General features: G+C 40.7%; 1 protein-coding gene across 5 annotated transcripts in view; it reads left to right on the top strand.

Moving 5' to 3' along the window:
• rbms3 (RNA binding motif, single stranded interacting protein) overlaps nt 1-26,994 on the top strand; it is a 278,332-nt gene that overhangs the window by 48,218 nt on the left and 203,120 nt on the right. For 4 of the 5 annotated variants that reach the window (XM_019264208.2, XM_019264207.2, XM_019264209.2 and 1 more), the window contains exon 3: nt 13,810-14,034. The exons of the other annotated variant lie outside the window; for it this stretch is intronic. In XM_019264208.2, the coding sequence (XP_019119753.1) occupies nt 13,810-14,034 (225 nt within the window). The remainder of the gene's footprint in view (nt 1-13,809; nt 14,035-26,994) is intronic. 5 annotated transcript variants of the gene reach the window in all.

Genomic DNA, 26,994 nt, shown 5'->3' with positions numbered 1-26,994 from the left:
GTAAAGCTAAAGGTGTGAAAAAGGGACTTGGGTCCCTGGTGGTTTGAGATACTATTTTAACCAGAGTTTCACCTCTTCACAATCCCCTGTTTTCATGCTGAAGTGTCTCTGAGCAAATTATCAAATCTCCACCAGCACTTCTAAATGGCTGATCTCGTTTTTTTCAGTGTGGAGGGTGACAGGAGAAGAAGTGAGTTGCAGTCCAATGAAGCCCCCGCCCCCACACACATTTTCTGACAGGCCGCGGTGCATTGGTATCCCAGTGCAGTCCTTTCAAAACAGTGACAGTATAGCTGTCTGCTCTTCTCAGGGGGCCAAGAGCCACTGTTTCGACATGTCCCTGTGTCAACGGTCTAGTGGGGAAGTGGAATGTGTTCATGACTCTACATGCGTACCCTGTTATGCTCCACTGGGGTGCAAAGTGGTGGGATCACTGTCTTTTTTTTTTTTGCACTGCAGTCTCTCATGCCTTGTCTTTTATGTTTAACACTTGAGATGGAGAGATAGCCAAGCAGGAAGAAGATCACGTAACCTGATGCATCGTGGAACCTTTCTCCACTCTAAAGTTGTTCATTGCCATGATGTACAAAGGCCAAATGTGAACACAATGTACCTTACTAAAGGTAAAGTGGCTTGCTCTTCAAATCAGGAAAATAAAAATTCACACAATACTCTCTCATTGCCAAGTACCATCATTTGTAAAAAAAAATAAATAAAAAAAATACTGTGAAACATTGTATTCAAAGACAAAAGCTGGCCTCTTGATGTCCTTCCCAAACATCTGAGGGGCGAAGTCTTTTCTCTGCCTTTTCGTCACGGTCACTCGCCTGGTTCTCACCCAAGGCTGCTAATACAGGGAAAAGTGTATACATGTGCCCTCTAGAAGTTGTTTTACTTTGTGAATGCAGAGGACAAATCTACCCTCATCCTACACAAATAGAATTTTTCCTATGGTTAAGAGGTAGATAAAGCTTTTATAATCACCCTCTTCCTTTGTCTCCATTCCTCAGCGGATAATTGTCTGTTCTTCTTTAGTGGAAATCAAAACAAAGCCCAAGGTTTAATAATGATCTGTGCTCATAACAGCTTCTCACAGCAGTACATTCTCAGCATTTCAGCAAGTCATATTGCAGAGAAGGCAGGCCTCATATGGGAAACTTGCACAAAACTGTGTGCTCATCTCAAAACTATAGAGTTTTCATCTGAGTGGAGAGAGAAGGCTTTATTGAATTTAAAGAAAAATGATAACATCATGTGGAGACAGTGTGCTGAGAAAATAGACTTTTATCAAGAAGTGTTGTTATTGGAGGACTGCAGTGTTCGCTGACTTGGTTGCAACTCGGTTTGTTTTCTCGTGCTCTTGTCTTAATTCTTCATTTCCAGCCTCCACGGGGATCTGACAGAGACAACAAAACAAAAAAAGAGATTTCAAGCCTGAGAGGAGAAAAGAGTCACTGTGTGGAGGAGAATGGCGTTTTCTGTGCATCTTTTGACCCCGACCCTTTGGGGTTGTCATTCATATGAGTCGTGTATGTGTGCTTTTGTTTCCGTTTGTGTGTGGTTTCTCATGCTCAGCAGTCCATCTGTTAAAAAAAGTAGGACAGATATTACATTACCGTATACATTATGAACAAACAGTGTTACACTTGAACGTCCAACAGCAGCATTTCCCATCATTTAGACAACGCACGACACAGATGCAGGCAGGCAATTTGCAAACACAATCAAACATTGAAGAGAGTGAACGTGACAAAGAACGGGCTAATTATGAACAAGAGGACTCTGACCAGACAAGACAAAACAAGGGGCTTGTACCTAAAAGAGGGACTTCTTCTGTCACATGGAGATGTTTTGAGTATGAACCAGTAAACCGATTATGTCGCAGATCAGTCCCTGCAACAGAATCATACACAACTAACATCTTTTACAACCGATACAAAAACCATGCTGAACAGTACAGAGAGAGTCTCAAAAGTACCGTTGAGTGCTCAAAACAAATCCCAGGCTCAGGCGCGAGAGGCTCAGGCTTTTCGTGTTTGTCACCAGTTTCACAGCTTGTTTCTCCTTCACGTTAAGGAGGAGAGGGTGAAGTGACGAGGACAATCAGCAATCCTACGGCTAGATACCACTAAATCCTACGTGTCGGTCCTTTAAGAGCTGTTTTTACCCATCTTCTTTTATCTTTTAGATAAGTCAACAACTTTTTTTTTCTCAGTACCTGCTCTACTGAAGCCTGACAGATGTGCGTGCGTTTGAAGGTGGTATCAGGTTTCTTTTGAGGTGGGAAGGGGGTACAGGCCTAGAAATAGCAACAGTAGGCAGCTGGGGTCCATGTCATCCTGAGAGATGCTGCGGCAACTCGGGCCCATCTGGAGGGAACAGGAAAAACCCAAGGACACTGCAGAAGCAGAGGGAAGGAGAATACAATGCATGGCCCTCTTGATTGGCCCTGTCAGTGGACATTATTGTTTCCTGCTTCTTTTTTTTTTATTTGTTTTTTTTGATTTGTTTGTTCTGTATTTTTCTTTCTTTATTTCTGTCTTTTTCTTCCTTTCATTCCTTCTTGCTGACATGCAGAGGGAATCAGACGTAAACAGCCTCTGACAGACAGACAAGAGCCTGCAATGGAAGACTCTACGTCACCTCAAAGCCATGCTCATCTCCTCTCATCTTACCCCTCCCTCCTCTTCCCGTCTTCTCACTTTGAGCCACTGGGACAGAAACACAGCCAAACTTAAGTGCTGCCTGGTCCCGCTGCAAGCTACACTGTGTAGATATCTGTTGTTTTCATGTTACCACCACTCATTTAATTGTCATTTTACATGGCTTACATATGGGAATGATTGAATAAAAGGGCGGGGCTGTATGTTTTAGTAAAAATATCTAGATAAAATACTTTTCAGCCATGATAGTGGAGCGGTTTTAGGCATGACAGTGTTGCTCAGAGAAGTCCACCATTTTGGCCCACACTAAAATATCTCAACAGTAATAGAATATATTGAAATTTTAGTCATCACCATGAGGTTCACATTTGTGGTTTTGTTATGTCAACAACTACTAGATATATTGCCATGAAATATGTTGCAGTCATGTCCCCCTCAGGATCAATTGCAGTAACTTTAGTGCATGTTAGAATTCACCTTAAAGCAGCACTGTGCATAAGTATTCCAAAATGAGTAACCACGATACTATACCAGACAAAGTATCATGGTTCCGGGTATTATTGCGATACTGCAGCCTTTTTTTATTATTATTATTTTTATGAACTGCAATGTATTTGTACAAGTTATAAAGCCTTATTAATTACTAATGTTGTTTGGTACATGATAAATACTGGTGAAGTAAAAATTAGACTGAAAAAAGTTTGAAACAACGAGTTTGGTTTTTTTGAGCAAAATTAGTGGAGCCACTAACGATGACGCCGTGGTAGACTCGCCGCTCGGGCCCAGTGCTTCTTCGGTAACAGGCAAACAGCCAATCATTCAGCAGCTGCGTAGTTCGGTTGCAGTACTTGTCATGTTGGTTTGTTTACGAGGGAGTAGCATGCAGTGAGAAGCCGAGAGGAGAGCAGAGGCGGCCGCTATGTAGCGGAGACTGGCACCGGTAGTATAGTAATCCACAGTAATACCGTTGTGTAGAATTTCTAGTATAGTAGGAACCGTTGCGATTTGGCACCGCGGGGTACCGTGTATACCGTGGGTACCGTGGGTATCGTGCAACTCTAGATTTACCTAACCTCATTGGTGCAGTCTGTGTTGATTGACTCCAAACAGCTAATCTACCAGCTGCACAATTGTAGGTAAACCAACTAGTGATGTACACACTTGACTGTGTGTGTGTGTGTGTGTGTGTGTGTGTTTGTATATCTGTGTATGTTTGTGTGGAAGCTTACGCTCTCAATGAATTCACCAGAAACTTCAGTTCTCCCTGTGATTTCCCCCTAGTCTCTCTCCTTTCCCCTCTCGTCTCTGTATGTTTCCGAAGCACGTTCATAAAGTCTTGAGATAAGCACAACTTTTTTTGTTGATTTAGTTGAATTATATTGGATTCAGACGCATCTTTGCTTCAGGTTGTACCGACTCTGTGGATTTCCGTCTAATTGTGGCTTTCCATCAGCTTTGTATGCATCGTGCTGCCTCTAAATTTTGCATTTTGTCTAAACACACTGTCGTATTTATACATCACTGCATTTCAGAACATTTTCCCCTGAAGGGGAAATGGCTCATGGCTCACTTGTGATATACTGTGTTTGTCCTGCTAATTTGCAGTGTGACAAGTTAAATGTACTGGACTGTTGGTCAGTTCTCTGGTAAGAAATCAGTTTATTATTTGTTAAAAATTGCATTATAAGTAAATTTGTCAAATCAAACCTGCGAGTATACACCCTCGAATTTGTGTTTGCGTTCATAATTTTTTTTTGTTCATTATACTCCAGCCTCAAAACACAGTGATCAAATAAAGAGGGTTATGATTGAAGATCAGTATGGGGTGCCGTTTGTAAAGCATCTCGCTCTGAAAATAACAGCAACATTTTGTCACATTTAGCTAAAAACAATGTTTAAAAAACTGGTTTGAATTTTTGAGTCACTTCTTTGCACATTTAGAACAATATTTGTGAACTTAGAGATATTTTAAATATTTAAATCCAAATGTTAAATGTAAAATCTAAATGCTAAATCTGAATCTAAATGTTAAATATAAATCTAAATGTTAAATATAAATCTAAATCTAAATGTTAAATATAAATGTTAAATCTAAATGTTAAATCTAAATGTTAAATATAAATATAAATATAAATGTTAAATATAAATGGTAAATATAAATCTAAATGTTAAATATAAATGTTAAATATAAATATAAATATAAATGTTGAAGCTAAATGTTTCGGGTGAAACTAAATATTTAGCTAAAATGCAAATTCAAATGCCGGTAACAGGAAGTGCCAAAATAAAAGCTCGAGGAGGTCAGAGTGTGTTCATAGTGGCAAATAACGAATAAAACCCATCTTATCCGGGGAAATGGACTCTTGGACATGGATTGTATTGAGTATTGCAGACTGCACTGTAGCGTTAGTAGTTAACTTCTGTAAAAGCATCGAGGTATCTTTTCCACCTCTGACAAATTGCACAGATCTACAGCCTACAAAAGCATTGATTTCCAAAAGAATGGATATTTGGTGTTATTTTTACCATTTAGAAAATTATTTTTTTGGCCAAGTGGGGGTCCCTGTTGGGCTGGCAGCCTGTACTGTTATAGGGGCAGCACTAATGTCGTTTATTATTAGTTTGCACTTCTCATGGAGCCTTTGAAATAACACAATTAGGTAACAAAAAGTAGTTTGCTTGTAAAATTTGGTCTGGTAAATCTCTGTTTCAAAGATTTGTTAGAGATTTAGTGTTCTTTAAGAGCACTGCACATATGTTCTGCACTCTTTTACCAAAGCTTACCATACAGACCACCTCTCACTAAGTGATTGTGTGTGGCTATTTCTGTATTGTGTAGGTGTTGTTTTAATGGCACAGAGCTCCAAACAACACTCAGGATACTGGAGTCCTCAGGCAATCAGAGGCATCCATCATCCCCATAGTTTATAGAGTGATGGAAGGAGAGAGAGAGAGAGAGAGGTGGAAAGACAAAGAGAGTGAGAGACAGAGGGAGACAGTGATAGAGCGAGACGAACAGACAAATTGACAGAGCCAGAGAAGTGGGTGTATAAAAAGCATACATAAGAAGAGGACTAAAATGTCAGTGTGAAAGCATTTGTCTGGAGGTGTGATCCACTCTGACGCAGCACAGCTGCCCCAGTTGGTAAACAGCTGTAATCATAGTTCAGGAGCAAACATTAACAGCCTGTCTATACTGCTGTTAACAGGTTGAAGTACTGTGCAGCACACCCTGGATTCCTGTAGTTCAGAACGTACATTTGATGTTCGTAGTGTTTGAGAGGAAGTTAACTCAGTGATAAATGACTGAAACTCGGTCTAAAATGAGGCCTACACTTCCAGTTTTGTGTGCTGCCACTTTGGAGCATCAGCAGATAAAAACATTAGCAATAATGTCCTTTTTTCCCCCCCCAAGTCTTTCCATTTGCTTCCCATAGGATGTCAAGATGCAAATTTGAGGCTCTACATCCGCTTCACAGCAGCAGCCCCCAGGCACACGGTTCATCAGAGCATAAACACGTGTCAGGCCAAGGAAAATATCTGGAGAGAAGGATAACAGACACAGAAAGTTGTGAGGTTTTCTGAGAGCTCCAAGTGTGGAAGGGTCATATTATTGTTAAAGAATCTCAGAGGTCAAAGACTCACTCGAGAAAATATCTTTCTTTCTGTCTTCTTTTTTTGACTGGCCCTTCTGCACCCTAACTTCACATCCATCCTTTTCTTTCTAAACTTGAAAGTCTGAGAGCACTATTTGGTATGAAAAATAGGTTTCGTGAAGGAGTAAACACTTTCTCTTTGAGCTGTAATATATAAACGGTGTATTATGCCAGCTAATACCTTGAAATAGCTGTGCTTGAGGATGGGTACATTGTGTATCCTGTTCATCTCTCGAGACTAGAGCAGAGGCTCCAGACAGGAAGGGTCACAACAGTTTGTATGGGGACTCCAGTCAATAGAAATTTCACAGTAACACTGAGGTCAGTGCAGAAATCGTAACAGTATACACTACACTCTAAACTTAGCACAGCTGACCCCAAGTACAGTACTGCACTGCGTGTATGAGTGGCTGTCAGCCATCCTGCATATAATGTCACCCTCTGACCCAGTTACCTTGGTTACCACCTATTCCTTGTCCCTCCAGACTTTCATCTTAGATCGCAGGAGTGTTTTCTTAGAGTGTTATCAGAGGATATGGGGAAGAACCGGGGTAACTTCTCACTCGCTCATTTCTTCACTTTTTCAGCTGAGAGCAGCCTGAAACCTGTCAGACTTCCCACGCGCCAGAATCCACATATGCCCTGCCACTTCGTTGCCTTGGTTACGCTTGAACTTGATCCTCGAGTATTGGAGGAAGGATGAGGGTGGGTGGACAGGGGTGCCGATTGGGATTGTAGGTGGAACTGCCGGTGACCCACAGAGGCCGTCGTACCTCCGTCTGCTGCATTTTGCCAGGAGTGACAGTCACAGCCTGCGTGTTCGGCGGCGGGAAGCTGACTTTTGTGAGGGGATGAGGATTGGCAAAGGAGAGCGGCTGGTTCAGAGGAGGCCATTTCACGCAACACAGCTTCCAGGAAGTCAGTCATCAGGATGCCAAAGGAAAGCTGCATCTCTTTCATAGCCAGCCAAACGGAGCAACCAGGCGTGGAGGGCCCTTTAGAAGACAATATCCCCTAACTAATGCCATCTGGGATGACTTTCCTGCTCCTTGTGTTGAAGCTTCTCACCCTTAAACCAGTCGTTTCAACATCCATTCCAAAAATGCTTTTTGGTTATTTAGTCATTTGTTATCATGTTTAAGGGACCTTGTTTTTGTTCATTTTATAGGTTTTGAATAAGAGTCTGCCAGTTTTACACCAGTGCACACAAGTGTGTCTGTTATTCTGCATGTGCTTTGTGTGAAATAGGAATATGGAAATTTCTCAGAGAGGAAAAGGGGCTTTTTTTGGCAGCAGTCCAGTCTATTTGAAAAAAAGGGCTGAGCCAAGATAAGACAGTTAGGCCAACAGGAAACCAAGACATTTTGATTTGGATCTGTGTTGTGGGAAATCACCATTTCTGCCTTGCAGTACCCATGAATCCAACAACAGCTGTGGGGCAGCGTGCCTTCATGATGATCAGATATTCATAGTACAGTGTTATTACATGCAAAGAGAAAGGAGAGAGGGCACAGGCAAGACTATTAGTCACAATGTTTAGTATTATATCAGCTTGATAAAGAAATAAAGGTTGCACCTTAAGATAAAATTAAAAAAATTGTGAGGGGAAATAAATGAATAACAAAAGGCAATCTGTTACCTTAGTGCGTTAGGTTTATCCTGCAAAAAGTCAATATACCAAGCTGAGACCATAACAGTAGAATTTCACAGACAGCCATAAAGATGTTTTCCTGTTAAACTTTCTGTAATACAAAAGCAATCTGATGTCTCGCCACAGTTTGCTTCCTCAACACCTTACCAGAGTGTGTTTTTGTTCTATTGTGTTAAAGATTTCATGGAGGAAATATTTCCTGGAAAGCAAGGAGTTGTTCAGTATGACCATATTATTCCTTAGAGGGAACCTCATGGGGAGGTTTCATCAAAGTTATGGGGTCACACAGTGTTCACAGAGAAATGACTCCTACAAATGACGAAGCAGTGTCTTTCTTTTTTTTTTTTTTGCCGTTCAGGAATCATGGCCAGTTTAACTTTGTTTACTTCCATCTTCAAGGGCTTGACACTACAATTACCACTGAAACCAGGCTGAATTTAATTTAATGCATTCTAAAGCAATACATTTGCAGTTCATTTGGCAAGCTATTTCATGTAGTGACAATATATGAAATATGCAGTTGTTTTCTAAATAAAAAAAAAATCCGCCTATGGACAAGAAAAACACTTTTAGCTGAGGGAATTAAGGTTGACCTGTGGTCTTATACCTTTTAGTGCTGCGCATTATATAAAGACATATACGAGGAGCGAGATGCACAAGAGTTCTGTAATTCACAAAGGTCCATCCTCTTGACACCTTTAACCACGTAGTGTCACCTGGGAGAGAGCGGAGAGGGAAGGAAATCACTTAACCGGTGAAAAATGGACTCGGGAGAGGTGCTATGCTCTGGTTCATCTCAGCGTATTAATGGAGCCACAACCTCCACTCACTTTTTCATAGCTGAAGGTGAAGCATTATCCCGCCGCAACTTGCATGTTTAGTCATAAATGGTGCTGATAACGTCCTGGCTTGCTGAAGTAGTTACATTTTTCTTCTCTGTTAAGCCAAATGAATATCTTATATCAAGAAAATAATACACACCCCTCTATTTTTGACATGTATTATGATCTAAGGTTAACATGCTGGAAGACATTTTGAGATGCAGCGGTTTTAAAATTTAACCGGAGCCTGGTTTGCATTTTAATTATTCAATCCAAGTGTTGATAATAGCTGAGGTTTGTTATGCATGCCAAAACATTTTTCCTTTGGCAATACTTAAGTTTTGAGCAATATAGACATGTTTTTCTACATTATTATTATTATAATTTTTTTTTTACAACTACACCTTTTTTGATTAAACAACAGAAGCTAAATATTTGAAACTTTAAACTTATCAAAACATAAGCCGTTGCTTAAAAATTAATAGACTAAAAAGCTAAATTAAGTCTGAAACAGATCTTAATAGATCTCAATACCAACTTTTCATACTTGACAGTTTTTGCTGAGGTTTTATTATATGTAAATTAACCTACACTGGGTACCAAACCTAGTCCTCTTACTTTAGATCAGAGGTTTTACTCTGTTATGCTCTGTGGGGTGAAAGCACCAAGTGCATGCTGGTTTTCTACAAACAGTGTGAAGTTAGTTGTGGTAGTTTGGTCTGCTCTTCATCACGTTTAGCAGTTGGAACTGCAGCAGTGTCTGTGACACATAGCACATGTGTTTAAGGCACTTTGAAACCCTTAGCGCCTGAAATTCATACTCCTTCTCTTGAGTCATAACTTTATCAAATCTGAATACACGAATGTTATACACATATGTTAAGATTCAGTCTGGATCAGTGTATGGGAGAATATTGGTATCTCCAATGGTCATCGTGAATAAATTTCATAAATCCACTCATAAGTCAACTTGGCCAATTTGGCAAAATGTAATTGTAACCATAACCATATAAGCCTAAAGCAAAGTCCTGACCTTCAACCGAGAATAAAACAACATCAAAATGTCCCCGCTCCCCAAAGATGTCCTCTATGGTAAAGTCTAGAACAAGGGTCTCCAAACTACGGCTTGCGGGGCACATTCGTCCCGCCTAAACAATTGGATTGGCCCACTTAACGATCCCAAACAATCCCTCTAAACATGGCCTATTTTTCAAAATTGCATTTTCCTATTATAAAATATCCACACCTAATGATTAAGCTTGGCATTCTAATTAAAATCTACCTTATTTACGAACTATTTACAGGACTAGCTAATTTTCATCCCCTCACACAATGGTATATTCTGACGTGACTTTGCTCGTGATCATCTTCCGCGTGGTCTGCCCGATTCAACTCAGCGGGTCAGGGACGGCCGCACGGTGCGGGAGGATCCCCTCGTGGGACCTCTCCCCTGGCTGGCCTCCACCGGACGCATTTATTCCGCGGCGGTGCACCGCGAGCTTTACAGCGCCCTCCTGCCCAGACCTCGCCGCTTCCCGGGGCCGTGGACTTCGTAACTTATCGCAACTTTCACTTCCTCCCGCAACAAAATCGCAACAAAAATGTAAAAAGCATTGCAATGGACTGACCCCGGCCCCCCATCACAGAAAGGCAAGTTGATGTGGCCCGCACAGAAAAAAGTTTGGGGACCCCTGGTCTAGAACTCTTAGTAGTCCTCACAAAGGTAGACACACAAGAACACACACACACACACACACAGAAACAAAGGATGTGATTTGCTGAGTAAAAACAAATGACAAAATAAAATGACAACTTCAAAATGTTGAATGTTGAAAAGAAGACACACACACACACACACACACACACACACACACACACACACACACACACACACACAGAGGACATGAGTTTCTGTTGTAAAAAAAAAAAAAGTGAAAGCAATATTTTTCTTCATCACCCCCCTTGGTAAATTTTAAGCAAATCAACTACAGCACTAACAGACACATAAACACATGCATACACTCACAAACAGACACACAAAAACCAGCCAGTACATACACACACATCTGTTTGCCTGCATGTAAAACATTCCCCCTCAGAGGAGGAAAAGCCTTGTGTAACCAGATCCGATTGGCTCTTATATAAAATGGAGAAATATGGGCAGAGTGTAGCTCTCTGACGAGCCGCTGAAAGTCTGTGACATGAATCTGAGTCTGGGGACCAATCATGCATTCCAGGCGAGGAATGTCAAGACCCTTAGATCTCAGCCTCATGTTAAAACATAGCCCTGTCCCTGTGATATAATGGGAGAATATCTTGTCAGTCATGCAGAGTAGCAGCCAGTCTTAAAACGTTTTAATCAATGACTCTGTTATCGCGTGTAACTTATATGAAAGTATGAAACTAATTTAAAAGTTATTTCTCCCATGGGTCTTTAACAAAACACCCCTGTATAGATGCATTGGTTCCAAATGTCTTCTCTTTGCCTGAATAATCCTCATTTATAAGGCCAATGGAGTTTGTTGCATTGCTTGGGGCAGCACTTAAACTCTATGAACTGGTGAATACTTGCGTTAAAGTAGCGACTTTGGCCGTGCAGCTTAATGTACCATACTTGGGGCTGTTCCTTCCCTTCTGGCTTTTACAGCGGCTGTATAATAGAGCGAGAACGTCTCTATAGCACTCAATAACTTGCATCAGTGAGGCATAGCTCTAAATGCTGATGTGTTGTTAGAACAATATATCCTGCCCACACACAGTTCTCAAATTTTGACCCTATGACTAAATTCGTCGTTTAAAGCCTGAGAGAAAATAACAACTGTGTGTGTGTTTGATGTGTTTGACATAGGCAGGAAAAAATACACAAGCTTACTTTTGTTATTCTTGTAAGTGAAGTTCGCATTCGTGACACTTTAAAACCTGGTGATTCAAAATCAGAGCTTCACATTTTTGTCTATTTTTTCCCCCAGAACCTACAGTTTCAATACAGTAGTGGGCCTCTTTCGTGCTCCTCTGTGGACTCTATGCTGTAGTGTATAAATGCCTTTATCCTGCTTTGGGGGAAACGGCCTCCTCCTGTTTTATATTAACATCAACCCTAAACCTGTCGTTATCCTGTATATTGTATGTATTAGGCTGAACTTTGGCTTACGTTTTCCCCCTCCGGTTCTTTCGTGATGAAGAAGACTTGTGATTTTTCTAAGCACAGCTGTGAGTCTATATGGCTGCCAGCACTCTGTCTCAGGATCCCCTGTGTGGGATGGCCTTTGACCTCAGTGAAAATCCAACAGGGGCTAAAGGGGACTGTTAATGCTCACTAGTAATGTACAGCTGTGCTTCATTCGAGCTAATTTGTCTTCGCTCCGCACACCATTCACAAATGTAAATTAAATCATTGCAAAATGGTCTTTAGATTGCTTCGTACTTCATATGTTTTCAGAGAGAGAGTGAAATCTGAACCAGAAATATCACATCAGCATGAATAATGATCATTTTTATATTCTTTAAGTTCACTCTTTAATACACTAATGATTGTGTGTCATTAATGATGAGTTTCATTATTGAATAATATCTTATTGTTTTTTCACAGTATAATGCAATCTAATGGCATGGACACTGACATATGTGACAACTAGAAGTGTTTAGTTTCTCCCCAGAAGGGACAAACTAAACACAGGCTCTCAATAGGACCTTTCTTTTTTCTTTTTGTTTTTCTGTGTATTTCATGGCCGCTGTAGTTTTTTTGTTTTAAAAAGGAGCCGGCGAGGGAGTTGCAATCAGCAACTACATCACTCGATGCCACTAAGTTCTACACATTGTTAATTTAAAGGATGAACTGTTCATTAACATTTTTGTCAATTCATTTTCCTGTTGATTGATGTATAAATCATTAAATAAATTACAAATAGTATATTTGTAAAGACCGGTGGTTTCATCACAACATTATTTTATAGTACAGTATAAAACACATTTTACTATAGTGAGCAAATTGAGAGAATTTTTTCGCTGTCTTTGCTCCAAAATGATGTTCTTCATCTGCTCTTCTCCATGATGGTCCCCATGCTGCACAAAGATGATCTTTTTTCCAGCTAATTGTACAAGTTTTTACACGGTTTATTTAGATAAATATTGATATAAGATAAACACTGTAGCCAAGACTCACTTTCTAGATTTCTTTAATAATTAAAAATCACCACATTTGAAGATTTATTCTCCTCTTTGGACAGCTCTCTGTGATCTGCAAGCAAGCAAACACTATCTGAATTTGCCCAGTGCGGTAATATCTGCTGACTGGAGACGTAATGAAGGTTCAGACAAACTCTTTTATTGACGAACACAGTTTGTCATATACTATTACTATAGTACTATAATATTGTTCCTCAGTCTTGTTAAAATGCCACACGTGTGCCCCCATGTGTCCTGTATTTTTGCTGTGCTCCAGTGGCCATGACAGTCCAGGTAACCCATCTCAGAGCAGCATAATCCAGCCTGTCAGCAGTTTCAGCCCTGTGTTTCCTGGACCCTGTTGATACCCAATACATAATGCCACACTGGGAAGCCCATTGCCATCCTGTAATCCAAGGATCTTATCAAACCAATCAGCACTTTTCTAGCAAGAACACATCTCGACCGTGACAGAGGAGGGGGTTTCACAACATCTGGGGCTCGGGGAGAGGAAGGCGGGGGGAAAATGAGTTAGGGTGAAAAGAAAGTGTGAGAACAATCTTAGTGCTGTGGTATGGAGATTTTAGATCAACACCGCGTCCTGCTTTCTCTTTCGATACAGGTCAGTGAGCGGGCAGTCAGTTGTCAGTACTTGCCCGCTGCAGAGTGGAGGCTGCTCGCAGTCATGCTACTGATGTTCTTGCAGTAACATTTGTCACCCCGTCCCTCATGGTTTCTCTCTTCTTCTCTGCCTCTCACCCACACTAACCTCTTTCTTTTCCCCTTTCCCCAACCTCTTGTTGCTTCTTTCCCTTTCCCTTCCCCATGTTGTTCCCCTCTTTCCTTCCCATCAGCCCAGTGTAGCGGTGAGAGGTTACCACAGCAGTAAGGCAGCACCCGTGAGTCCAAGCGTTGGCTCCAATTGGACCACTAGTAGCGGTGGTGCTCAAGTTACAAGGAGTGGCCCTTCCTTCACCCGTGCGAGTCTGCAGCATTACCTGTCCCACCACCAACCACACCCGCATCACCACCCTCAGTCCATGCACACAAGCTACGCCTACTGCCCAGCCCACACAGCTGTGAGTACAGCAGATTTCTACCTTCTCTGTGTGTGTTTGTCGCTCCCATCTCTTGGAATACTTCATAGCTCTCGTCGTCTTTCTTATTCATTCAAATCACCCTCTCTGGTGTCCATTAGTGGCGGTACCTATCAGCTCTTACGCATACAGCACATTCTCTTTCTCCATCTCCCTCTCCTCCAGCCCCTCCTTTCTCCATCTCCTCCCTTTAATCTTTCCCACACTCATTCCTCTCAAGCCCTCGTTGTGTGTATCACTTCCTCCCTCCTTCTTTGGCTTTATCTCTGCCTTTAACCCTCTCTCTCCCTCTTTCCTCTCTGCAACTTAATTTGTTTTTCTTTCATCCATCTTCTGCATCGACTAATTGAGGTAGAGACACTTTTGGACGGCTTCCCTTGTCATTATCCTTGGAATTAATTGCTGTTCTGCAATCCGTTTGATTTGACTTTATTGGTGCGATCTGGTTTTCTAATGTAACGTTCAGGGTGTGACTGGAACTCAGGCATGAGCCAAATTGAGGAATTTTATTATCATCATGTTGCTGTCACAGTCACAGAGCTGGAAACAAAGATTTGGCAGGCTTTTATTTCTCTGCATTTCTTCCTCTAATAAATGTATTTACAAGACTTCACACCAAATCTTTCCCTCATTTTCCATTACGACACTGATATTCTCTCATCTTACATGCGCACCACTTAAATTCCCTGCTGCCTATTTGCCAACATGTTGAGACTCCCCTGAAGCGCTCGCATGTAACGAGTGAAGAAATTGGATTGGATTTTGACATGATAATCATCACTGTAGGTCGGCTCCTGGTTGCAAACAGCATTCCTTTTATGTTCTTCCGGTGATATCAACGTAAACTTTTATTGGCCTCTTTATTTTGTAAGGAAGAAGGAAATTATCATTGAGTGCTCTAACTGTTGTGTGTTTTCACCATCACTACATCACTAACAAACACCACCATTAACACTGTCATCACTTCTACCAACACCACCTAAAGCAAAGAGGAGCAGGGGGGGGGGTTTAAACCGCACACAAACAGGAAGCGAAAAAACTAAGAGCATTCCACAAAGACAGACATAAATACTGTGGCTGTGGTTCTAGCTGTGGTGAGGCTCTGTCACATGTTTTTGGGAACATCATGGGCCTTTTAGTTCCTCGCTGCCACACCCCCGAGGGAGCACAGTCATCGGCATCAACATCCACGTGCACGGGACCCAGGAGTGTCTGAATTTTTTTTATGCTGTTGACCTCACTTTACTGTTTTTTGTTTTTTTTTTGTCTAAAAGCTGAACTTGAATGAACCCACTTTTGTCATCTTCTGACTAAGCATGGCAAAAAAAATAAAAATAAAAAAATAAATAAAAAATCCCTATACTGAAAATTACTTTAACATTAGTCTCACCAGACATACAGTAGCTGTGTTAAATAGGGCCGCTAGATTTTCTTTTTGTAATGACTGAAAAAAGTCCACAGTGCTTAAAAATATTATCATAGTTTTAGGATTATGACTTGTTAATAATTTTACAAATTCTAGATAAGCTACAGTATTGTATGGATTTGTGTGTTTAAAACAACAGTTTTGAGAAGCTTATTTTGTTAAATGAAGCGAACCCTGAGTAGTTCAGGCAGCATTCACTGCAAAATATATTATATTCAGTGTATGGTGACGATTATGGCAGTGTATTTATCCTTACAGTGCTCGGCTCGCTCTTTTGCTGCTATGTCTCCCCGCTTCTGCTGTTCTTGTCACATTTCAAGAAGTCTCACCTGCACCGAGCAGCCACCTGTACTATAAGTGTAGGTTTCTCTTGGGTGGGGGGTGATTATCGTCACTCCACATTTCCCGCAGTGCTGAGTTTGATGCTCCTTCATGGGGAATGACAAGCTTAGACTCCAAATATCAGCACTGTACATATTCTGCATTCACATACAGTACTAAGACATTCATCGTGAGTTGAAGAAAAATCCTGATACTCCGAAATCATATGAGCACTAGAGGAAAATTATGAAAACCAGCTAAATGCTTTTAAGGATAATAAGGATGGTGATTTCAAACTTTGCTCTGCCTGATTAAAGTGGACAGTATTGTGGAATTTGGACCGATTTATAAAGTAATTGGATTGAAATGCTAGAATTAATGACTTCTCATCTGCGTAGCCTGTGATCTAACTATGTAGTGTGAAGAAAAAAAAGTGTGTAAATCAATTTGCAGTGGGCTGATCTGTCTTTGTATTGCATCACCATTTCCAGGAAATACACACTGGGTGTATCACAAAGCCAGCAGGCCAGAGATTGATAGTGTAAAAAATTCCCTGAATGGATTTGAAACAGACAACACACTCCGTAAACAATGAGCAATTCACAGCAGACATACCTCTGTCTTCTTTTTTTCTCTTCTCTTTTATCCTGAATTTCCGCTTTGTGTTTTTGTTTGTGCCGAATGCTCGTAGGCAACACCTCCCACACAGTACCCGCGTAAACCAGTCTTGGTTACAGATCACCACGGGGTCATCAAACGCTTGCCCTCATGTTGACCCTCTAGCCTCGAACCATAGCAGACTCCACTGGCTTTAACTGGCCTATTTTCATGGGACAGCAGGGACAGTTGTTTTCCTTTCAGGAGTTTTCATTTCATCCCTGCAGATAGCAATTTCTCCCCCACTATCATGCCTTCGTCCCTGGCTGTTACGAGTCAACGCTTGGGCCTTGAGGACGATTCACAGTGCCTAGAGATGGGTAATCCAGACACTAACAGTAAACAAAGGCATGATTTCAGCCTTTGAGTGTGCCTCATGCATTTTTATAGCTTCTCATGTGCAATGCATACTGTATATGGAACAGAAATCCCCACAAATCTTTTTACAATCTCTTTCTCTCAAACACCCTCCCCATATATGCCATTGTTTTTATTGCCTCCCTAAATGCTATTATAATTTCAGGCATATTAGATGCAAAGAATGCCCAACAGAATGGGAAGAAAAACAGAACTGATAGCTCAGCATGTGTCCGTCCTCTCGGCTGAGAGAGGTGAGTAAATAAAGGAAAAAAGAAAAGCAAGCGAGGATCCAGCAGAGATCAAGAAGCTTTGCCTCCAGTGGGTTTGTAATTACAATGGAAGCGGATACATTTCCACTCTTAATATGGTGGGATGAAGATCCCCCAGGGGGGATGATGGTATGACAAAACAGCAGCAGAGAAAGTCATGTAAAAGTCAGGAGATGTGACTAGAAAGAGACAAAGAGAGAGAGAGAGCGCGTTGTTTCTTCTATACATGCAATCCTAACTCCTACAAAACACTTTTATATACTACACCTTTCTGTTGCCAAATGCATTGTGGAAACATATGGAATTGCTGCATGGATTACGTTCTCTACATTGTTTTCACTGCTGAAAGTGACTTGATGAAATGACTTTGACTCTAATGGTAGTGATGGGCATGTCTCTCCATTACTTGGGATCAGACTGACATATCAATTATTGGTCTACTGGTTGTGTTTTTATGAAACTTTAGAGAAACATTTGTGGTCTCCAGAAGATAAAACCCAGTTGCTTTGTGATCTTCTGTTTTTTTTTATTATTATTATTTTTTTTATTTTGAGTTTGACTTTCTTCTTTACTTTAGTAAAATGTCTTGGTGACTATAGGATCAACAGACTGAAACTAATTTGTTAATCCCTTGACTTTTCTCTAACCCTAACCCTAACCAGTATCATTAAGTAAAAGATTTTACCAAAACCCTACAAAACTAATCTCATCAGCCTCACCTGTAATTTGTGTTAGGTGTTAACATGCTTAATTAAGATAGCGAACATGGTATATAATCCTTGTTAAACATGTTCTCACAGAATCATATTCAATTTTTAAAAGAAATGTTCCTGTTCATCATATTTAGTAATCTATCATCTGACTTCAGCTATAAAGTAACCGAGTTACCTCGCTTCTCTCTGTGTACTGTAACCAAACAGCTAAACAGGTTAGATAACCGCCTTCAGGTACTTAAGTGTAATAAAACCTGACAAGCTAATGATTGCACTTGGTGTTATTGGATTCCTTTATAGTACTTAAAGCCACAAGGGCTGCAACGACTCCTATAGCCTAAGCGTCACATTATAGATTTTTCTTGTCTATGGAGAATTGATTACAAGCACAATGGCGAAGAAAGGGAAACATTCTGTGTTAGGTACTTTGCACTAATTGGTGTGACAAAGTCCATTTATGGGTAATGATATGGGTGGACATACAATGTCAGGGAAAGTGTGGACATTGTAAATTGAGTTTCTACTCTCGCTCATGAAGTGTTGCTTTTGGGATATTTGATATGCAGCTTTTAAGCTTTAAGAATATTTCTCTCTCTTCTCTTTTTCTCTTCCTCTCCCTCACACACACTCTCTCTCTCTTTCCCAAAAGCATACTTTTAATGAGCTAATTCTTTGCAGTGCATATGGCAGAGCACACAACCCCATAGCAATTATTCTGAATTTCAATAATAGTCATTGTACTTCTGGATTGTTTTTTTTTTTTTTTTACCAAATAGCTTTGTTTTTCAAGGATTTTTCATTTCTATAGTCAAGAAGAAAACTTGTAATTTTGCTTAAACTCCTGATTGTGTCATCAGCTTAAAATTTTGTAACATACCAAATTATTATTGTGTAAGTTGTGTGTGGGAGGTTTATTTATTTTTTTCATTAGATTTTGCTAAAGAACACAAATGTGGCTCTGCATTCTCTTCCCAGCAACTTCTTTCTATTCAGATTTGCATCGCTATACTTCCCCTCCTTTGATATACCTGTATTGTGCCTGCATAATGCTTGATCCTCATTGTGACTGGTACTGCTATAAAAATAATCACACATCTGTGAGAAACCTGCAGGAGCTCAAACACTTTAAATTGGACGATGACGCAGTGTTAATTTTTATCAACAAAAACTATGATAGAAAATGTTTTTGAGGAGATGACAAGCTAGAAACGTCTTTGATAATGCAAATTGGGTGCATGACATTTTCCTTAAATAAGTACGAGAAAACAATGGTATAGTAGTGTGTAGGTCAGGGATTTCTAAGACCCGCCCAACCTATTACCTGAGTCGATCTGCGTCGCCCAACCTGAAAAAATATCTGTTAATCAATGACCCGATCCAACACGCAAGCATCCAACTTTAGTCCTTACAATAGAACAATTGTCAGGACTGAATGATGCAATGATCCCCAAGGGCTAATCTTGCTTCTGTGAGCAGCTAGAAGCTGTCCAGAGTGCTCTCCTACGACCACTGAACTACAGCATTAGGAAGGTGTAGGCTAATTTAACAGATGCATTGTTATTTCTGTTCCAAACATCTCTGGCAATGTTGACTAAAAAGTATGAAGGATATAAATGAGTAAAATGTGACTGTGATTAATAAGCATATCATCTAAAATCTAAAATAGATGCCAAAATGAACTCTGTAATGATGGAGGTGTTGGTTAGCTAGCATTGGCTTCTGCACTGAATAGTTTGACTGACTGTAATGCTCTCTGCATACCTCAACTCTTAAAGTTAAGATGTTCTTGAGCAAGCCACTTATCTCTGTGACTCTTCCATGTGTGTGACTGCACAAAGCAATGAGAAACTGCTGAAACAGAGCATGTGTTCTTAGGCAACTCTCTTTGCTTTTATAAACACATTTTTCTATGTGACCCCTGAGCTGTTTCATTTCTTATGGTATGCTTCCTCTTTCAATAGATTATCTCCAAAGTGCTTAATATCCAGATGTTTCCAACATTTCATCAATCATTTAGTTTCCCCAGTCCAGATATTACTCATGTTTGTGATAGTGTTTCATTTATTTTGCATGTTAGGCATGCTTGAGAATCGTGGCCTTGCATTTGTCCTGGCTTAATAGTCGTATTGGACTATTTAACTGTATACAACTGGGAGGAATTTCGTGACCAGCGTGATCTACTCCAGCTAATTGCATCCATATAGTGTGCTCCAAAACCAAGTTAATCAGATGCTCATGCAGATGTGGGTGTGTTTATGTAAGAGAAAGCAAGCGCTTAAGTCCTTTGGTCTTGTTGTGACAAGATCTATGTGGTAAGACTGGGGAGGAATTCTGAACTCAAGGGCCAGCCCGCATTGCGTCTATGTACTGCTGCAGAGTTCATCTCTCTTCATAACATACAGATAGACACACACATATACACACATACACACACAAACACACACACCTACACACATGCTGCAGAGGGCAAAACTAGCTTTCCCCCTCTGTAGGATAACAAATACATCACTGCTGGGGGAAGTGGTGTAAGATCTGTTGGCTTGGCCGACTGTTTCTATATGCTATCCTTTCTGTATGGGGAATTCTCATCTTATCAGGCATAGATAACAAGACATATTTCCCCCCTAATGAAAACATTTGAGCAGGTTATCACTCTTTTATCTGAGGACACGGACATACCCGTGAACCCTTGAATTTAATCGGGAGGTGTCGTCCGAGCAAACTCCGGTTGTTACCTCATTAGACTTGCCGAGCACACACTGGCCAATCATTCAGTCAATACAAACCTGCTAGTAGGGATTCCCGTCACATCTCCAGATTCACAAGGTCTCTGAAAACTCAGAAGTGACAGAAAGGGACACTGACAAAGAGTGTGAGAAAATAAGTGATAATCAGAGAGAGGAGTAGACAGAAATAACAAGACAGAGTGAAAGAGACAAATAGGCAAAATATTACAATAAAATTTCTGATTGCAGCTCGCTCCTCTACTCTGTGGTTTATAGCAACCAAAACTAGGATTTAACTTTAGTAACATAACTATTTGTTAGTCAAGATTGAGTAAATATCATTGAAAAATCTTGTTTTGCATCTTCACATATTCATCAGGTGTAGGTGGGACATAATTCCATCCTACCGAGTCACCTTTTCATCTGTTTCTCTTTGTGAGGCCTGGGCTCTGGCACAACCTTTTTCTGTTGTGATTAGCTTAATTAGCCATAACTCCCAAACACTCATTTATACAGGCTGACAGATGACACAGTCATTTAGCTGAATGAATGGCCTTGCCTGCTGGCAGCGGGTGAGGGTGCGTCCGCTGGCTGATGGCGCACACGAGGCAGTTGAGTTGAGGCTAGTTATCCGTGGATCTCCCTGGAAAGCAAAATGGTCGGACCATTGAGAGTAAAGATGCGAGGAAGATGTTTGCGTTGTTTCGAAGAGATACTCTGTCCAAGGGAAGATTTAATGAAAGCTGAATTCCTCAGAGCGGAGGCGGCGCATGCTGGTGTGTGTGTGTGTGTGTGTGTGTCTGAAGGTGGAGCCTTTTGGAGACTTTGTGATAAGGCACATTAGCTTACATTTTAGAGTCTGGGTCTCTTTCATCAGCCCTTGAATGAAGAGCATTGCTCATTCCCCAAATACTGCAATGATTCATCTTTGCCATGAGCTAGAATGGGCTTTGTCTCAGTAATTAATTTAGCTCTCGGGACAGCAGTTGGAATGAGTCGTGTCTTCAAGGCCTAATTAAAAGAAGATTGTCAAACATATTCTAGGTCACCCAGCTCAAAATCTCCAACCATTTAAAAGGGATTTTTAGGCACCGCCACCTCGTCCTTCATGGACCATTTTACTGGCTGGTACTGGAGTGTGGGTTACCAAGTGAAAAACAAACGCTTTTATTTGTTTTGTTGATTTCTTCAGGCACCACTTGAAAATTGAGATGCTAGATGTTTTGTTTATTATTGGCTGCTTGAGTCAATATCTCAATCCATTCATGGCCTTGCGTATCTTTGTGTCTGTCTGAGGATAGTTTATTTGAAATCGCTAAGAAATTTTACGATTCCGTTTTGTGGAAAATAGCCACGCAATTAACTTCCCATGCTCAGCCGAATGAGGATCTAACTGTGCATGAGTACATTGGGTTTAAGATCACTTTCTCTAAAATAACAGACAAATTGGGGTTGGAAACAGAGATATTGGCACTGCATTCATCATAACATATCAGCTGGAGTACTCATTTTATTGAACCAGTCAGACCGACAGACTAACGGGCAGGAAGTGTCTATCTTATCTGTCCTCATAATGAGAATCAATGACTTTAGTTACAGGCACAGAATGGCTCTAACAGTACCACACTTACACACACACACACACACACGCGCGCGCGCAGGTTCTGAACAATTAAGCGTGAGCTGTCGGGCTTAGTGCCTGGGTCCATTGTAAGCGCTCTAAACCTGTTAGACTGTGACAGACCATTAAAAGGCTGCCAAGGCTTCCTTAATTTGCTTCAACAGTGTACACTGAAGCAGAGTGACTGAGTGTCGTGAGTGTGTCTCTGTGTACAAATGTGCATTTTCTTCTTTTGACACTCCTCAGCTCAACAACCCCTACTCCTCTTCACCGCCTTCGCCGACTCCACGGCAACACTTACACACGCACGGTTTAACGGTATCAACACCATCAAATCGCTGCGATATATCTGCCTTCATTTTTACTTTGGAATGATCATATAATGGCCAATTTCTGTTCTGCAAATGCATCAAACCATTAAAACTCCTGCCAACACTAATGTGTTTTCTGAGTCAGTATATTCTGTAAATTGTTAGGAGCACCTTGTAAACAACAGCAATTATCTTTGCATTAGAAGGCATTGCTATGGTAAATTGACGCTGATATCCCCAATGCTTGTCAGTTTAAATATTGTTAATATATCTGTCACTATTATGCAGTGTTGTGTAACACAGAGCCGTCACATTATCTCGTCTCCACCCTTTTTTTGCGGGGGGATACACCTGTCCTTCTTTGAAAGTGGCAGTGAAATCTGGCAAATACTGTTAGTGGAAGTGGAAATTACATGTTTGACACCATGTTTGTATTTTTACACTTTTGAAATCAGCAGCATAAGCCCGGTAGATCACACTTTTTGTACTGGTGAACTACTTTTCAGCTTTTGCAGAGATTCAAATAAATCACTACTTTCCACAGAACCTTCAGTTGACATCTTTAATGCAAATACACAAAAGTTCCATATTTTAACTGAGGAAACTGCAAATATAAGACCCAGGTCCAGGCTGTAAAAAAAATGAATTTCCCTTTATATATTCCTGCAGCTGATTTTATTCTAACCAAATTTAACATAGTCATGATGACGAAGCACTTTGTTTACCAGTGCCCCAAACCGATTCATGGGGAAACCTTGTGTATTTGACACTTCTGAATGAATGCTTTTTGGGGCGGATGTTTCACCTATCAGGCATTTCCTGTCGTGACCAGAGCTTGGCGTCCTCCACCATTAGGAATCAGAGGCCCTAGGCCACAGGATCCTGAGTGCCAGACCACAGGAATATCCAGAATCTGACATGGCTTCCAAGCCTCCGCATGTTTCATTTCCTATTTCACAAGAGCGGGCGGTCCATGCAAATTCCTGACTGCGGTATGCCACCAGACTTCATTTAGCAGTGGTTCGTGGTTGATATTAGATGTCGGACACAATGGGAGATGTTAGAGGGTGGATTAGGAACGGTGCTGGCAGATCTTATGGGGGATTTAAAAGGGTGTCTTCTCTTGTTCAAATCACGTGGACTGTCATATTTACATGTCATTGCTGGCTTAGTGCTCTTTCTTGGCCATGTTAAAAGGCAGAATTCGGAGCGTCTCATCTGTGAAATCGCTCTTCAGCAAATCAGTTTGCACCTGTTACTTTCTGTTCAGGTGATTAGTCAATGACAGGACAAGGCAAGGGAACATAAATCACACATCCTGAGCTGTAGATGTGACCTTAATTCATAATGTTTCACCGATCATGCCCTGGTTTTCAGCTACACATACAGACACGCACACACTCACACACACTGACATCCGTGCACAGATGGGTTTTCATATATGGCTGCCTGGGGCTGTAGTATTGGCTTTAAAAACACCCATAACATCTGTAAAGCATTATGGCTGATTATACTGGTCCTTCAGTGCAATCATGTAATATGGGCATGAGTGATGGTTGAACATGAACCGTATGGGAAAGAAAGAGATGATGAGGCCTCTACTATTCTGGAGAAGATGTGAGGCCCATGGCTACATGCACACAGGAACACACCCTGACACATTAATTTCACAAAATCTGATTTTATTATTTATGTACTCGAGAGTACCTTACATTCATTCCTTAACCCATAACTCTAGCCTTAAAAATCCCTAAAATAGTTGGACACAGCTACTTGTGATGTACCTTACATTTACATTGGTTCACTTTAGTCTATATACACTATATATAAAAATATCCTGTGTTAGTTACACAGAAATGCTTCTTTCCAGGCACATGCAGTAATTTGCTGCTGAAGTAGTACAACTCCTTAACTCTTTTAAATGATGTTATCCACATTAATTTGGACCAGCGTGCAATGCACTCTGGAGACTTGAGTGTAAGTGGCTGTAGCCATTAAATTTTCTTAGTATGACAAAAAAGTCAAATACTGTCTGCCTCTAGTCTCTATCAAATTAGTCAAGTGTGGCATTTTATTTTGCTGTATCAATGCCACAACACAAAGCTGAAAGTTAAGGATATCTTTGTGATTACAGCTGTTTGGAGGTCGTTTTTTTTTTTAGACATCAACATACAGTGCTGAACCTTTTTTAATTCTCCTTCTCTGCCTCCCAATGGAAAAGTAAATTTAAACATGCAACAGGTTCCATGGAAATAGGCTATTTTCCTAAATGAACAAGAGGCGATGAGGTAGATAATCCAGAGAAAAACCAACAATTTTAATATATGTAAATATAGTAAAATAAAGTAAAACAATGACTACTATGAAGACAGATTGTTAAAGTATGGTAAAAATGTACCGTACTGTATGAGACATATCAGATAATAGGAACACCTGGACAATACAATGTAATGCAACACAAAAGCCTTGTAGTCTTTTCAGCGAGGTGTTGCTGTTCAAACTGGTTCTAATGTTTTGTCTGACTTTCCTTTTAGCCGTCGCAAGGGCATTGACAAAATGTCTGAGTTGCCCTGGATCTTTTCATTATCCAAGAGTGGCTCTGGTTATATTCTTTGTATAGGTACAAGACAGTTAAGCGATAAACAAAGTTACTGTTGTAACTTGGCTAGTAATCTTGTCAGCAGTTAACAGGAGAACTAGTCGACCCATAACAGTGGTACAGTGAATCTTACCTCAGTCCCTTCCTTTTGTAACAATCACCCTGTATTTTTTGGACTCTAATGACATAAATTACATCATTCTCTGTGCGACGCCCACATCCTATCTCCTGATCCCGTCATTCTTGCTTATTCCCAATACAAGCCCAGTGCCATCCTCCACTTCCTACCTGGTGCCTTCCCTATAATGCCATCTCTTTTTTCAGACTGTGCATTTTTGCACCTGTCCACCAGGTGCCATTGGTGTGCTCCCCTCTCCAGCACACCTGTGGCTCATCTCTTAAATCTCCCTCATTGCCAGTCTCACTAATTAATGCTGATCTATAGTTGTACATGGGCTTGAGGTAGAGCTTACACCACAGCCTAGTGACCTATGCTGTCCTGAATATATAAATAGCCAAAATATTAGGTGGTGGTGGGGTTTCTACACCACTGTGTTGGGTTTGTTCGTGTACTTCAAACAGTGGCGACTGAAACTGAAACTCTCCCTCGTCTATCTCCTCAGTTTGTCTTGTCTATGCGTTTCCCTTGTTTCCTTTTATTCCCCCGTTGCCTGTGAAGCAAAAGGACGAGGGGATACAAGGGGACAGACAAGAACATGTCCTGCAGCAAGGCAGCGTCCCACGTGTGCCTGTTTGTCTGTGAATGTGTGTATATTTAAAGAGGGACTCTAAAATTAGAATTATTAACTCATCTGGGTTTTGCCTGCGTTCCCCCTTAATACATCCATGGTTGCCTCCATTCTCAGGCAATACACACACACCAAGTGGACCAATCCCTGTGCAGTCTGTGTTGCTGTGACGTGTAATATCTCTGGGGTTGTGCATTTTAGGCTGCAAAGCTACGCCATACCCATGGTGGCAATTCAAAAATGAAATATAAATCGGGATTTGTTGACACAGTTGTGACAAAGAACATTAAGAATGGCTCCATTTGAGTTTCCCATTAAGCCATGCCTTTAGCAAGTATGCACAGTGCCAGCAATTAGTAGTGTTGTTAATTGCACCTGTTCTTTTCCCCCTATAACTTTCAAAATGTCTGCTGCAAAGAAATGTAAATATATATTTGGTTTTACCTTGATGTTTCAAACTGTACAATATCCCACAAACTTTCGTTTTTTTTTCGTTTTTTTTTTTGCATTTAGCAGACGCTTTTATCCAAAGCGACTTACAGAGGAGGACATAAGCTGAGTTACTGTAATCAACTTTCCTTCAGCAACATGCTCAGACTAAAAAAAACAAGTTGTCATCAAGTGTTACTATAAAGCTACAAGTAAGGATCTAGCAGTTCATTCAAATACATGTTTTTGCTGTAAGTATTTTGCTGGTGTGGCTGTACAACTTTTGTTTTTTTCCCCTGAAACAATGCATCTCTTCTTTTATTTATTTTGTTTATGTATATATACAATTTCAAGAACAGGTAGAAAATTGAATTAAAAAAGACAGAACGGCTGAATCCATGATTCTGTTACTGTGTCAGTTTTTGCCGCTGAGCTAAGCTGCGGGGGGTTATTTTTGATTTATTTAACAGCAGTGTCATTTTTGAGAAGTTCCACTGCGTGTTGTTTTGGCAGCACAAACGCAGCGCTTGAACAAGTCTCGCTGGAGAAAAGAGCTTGATGGCTCACTTCTCTGGTGCTTCTGTCAAGCCGCATACAGAGACACATAAAGTAAAGGCACATATGTTATTGCACACTTTGTTACTGCTATAAAATAGTCCAGTTTAATGGGACAAGAACCACAAAGTGTCTAGCCCACAGTGTATTGACAAGTGTGGAACTTTGTCAGGTGTTCCTTCACCTGCTCTCAAAGTGTTGTTTCA

This window comes from Larimichthys crocea, chromosome XIII (assembly GCF_000972845.2).
Source record: "Larimichthys crocea isolate SSNF chromosome XIII, L_crocea_2.0, whole genome shotgun sequence".
Lineage (NCBI taxonomy): Eukaryota > Metazoa > Chordata > Actinopteri > Sciaenidae > Larimichthys > Larimichthys crocea.
The sequence above is the reverse complement of the archived record's forward strand: the minus strand, read 5'-3'. Positions and strand labels throughout refer to the sequence as shown.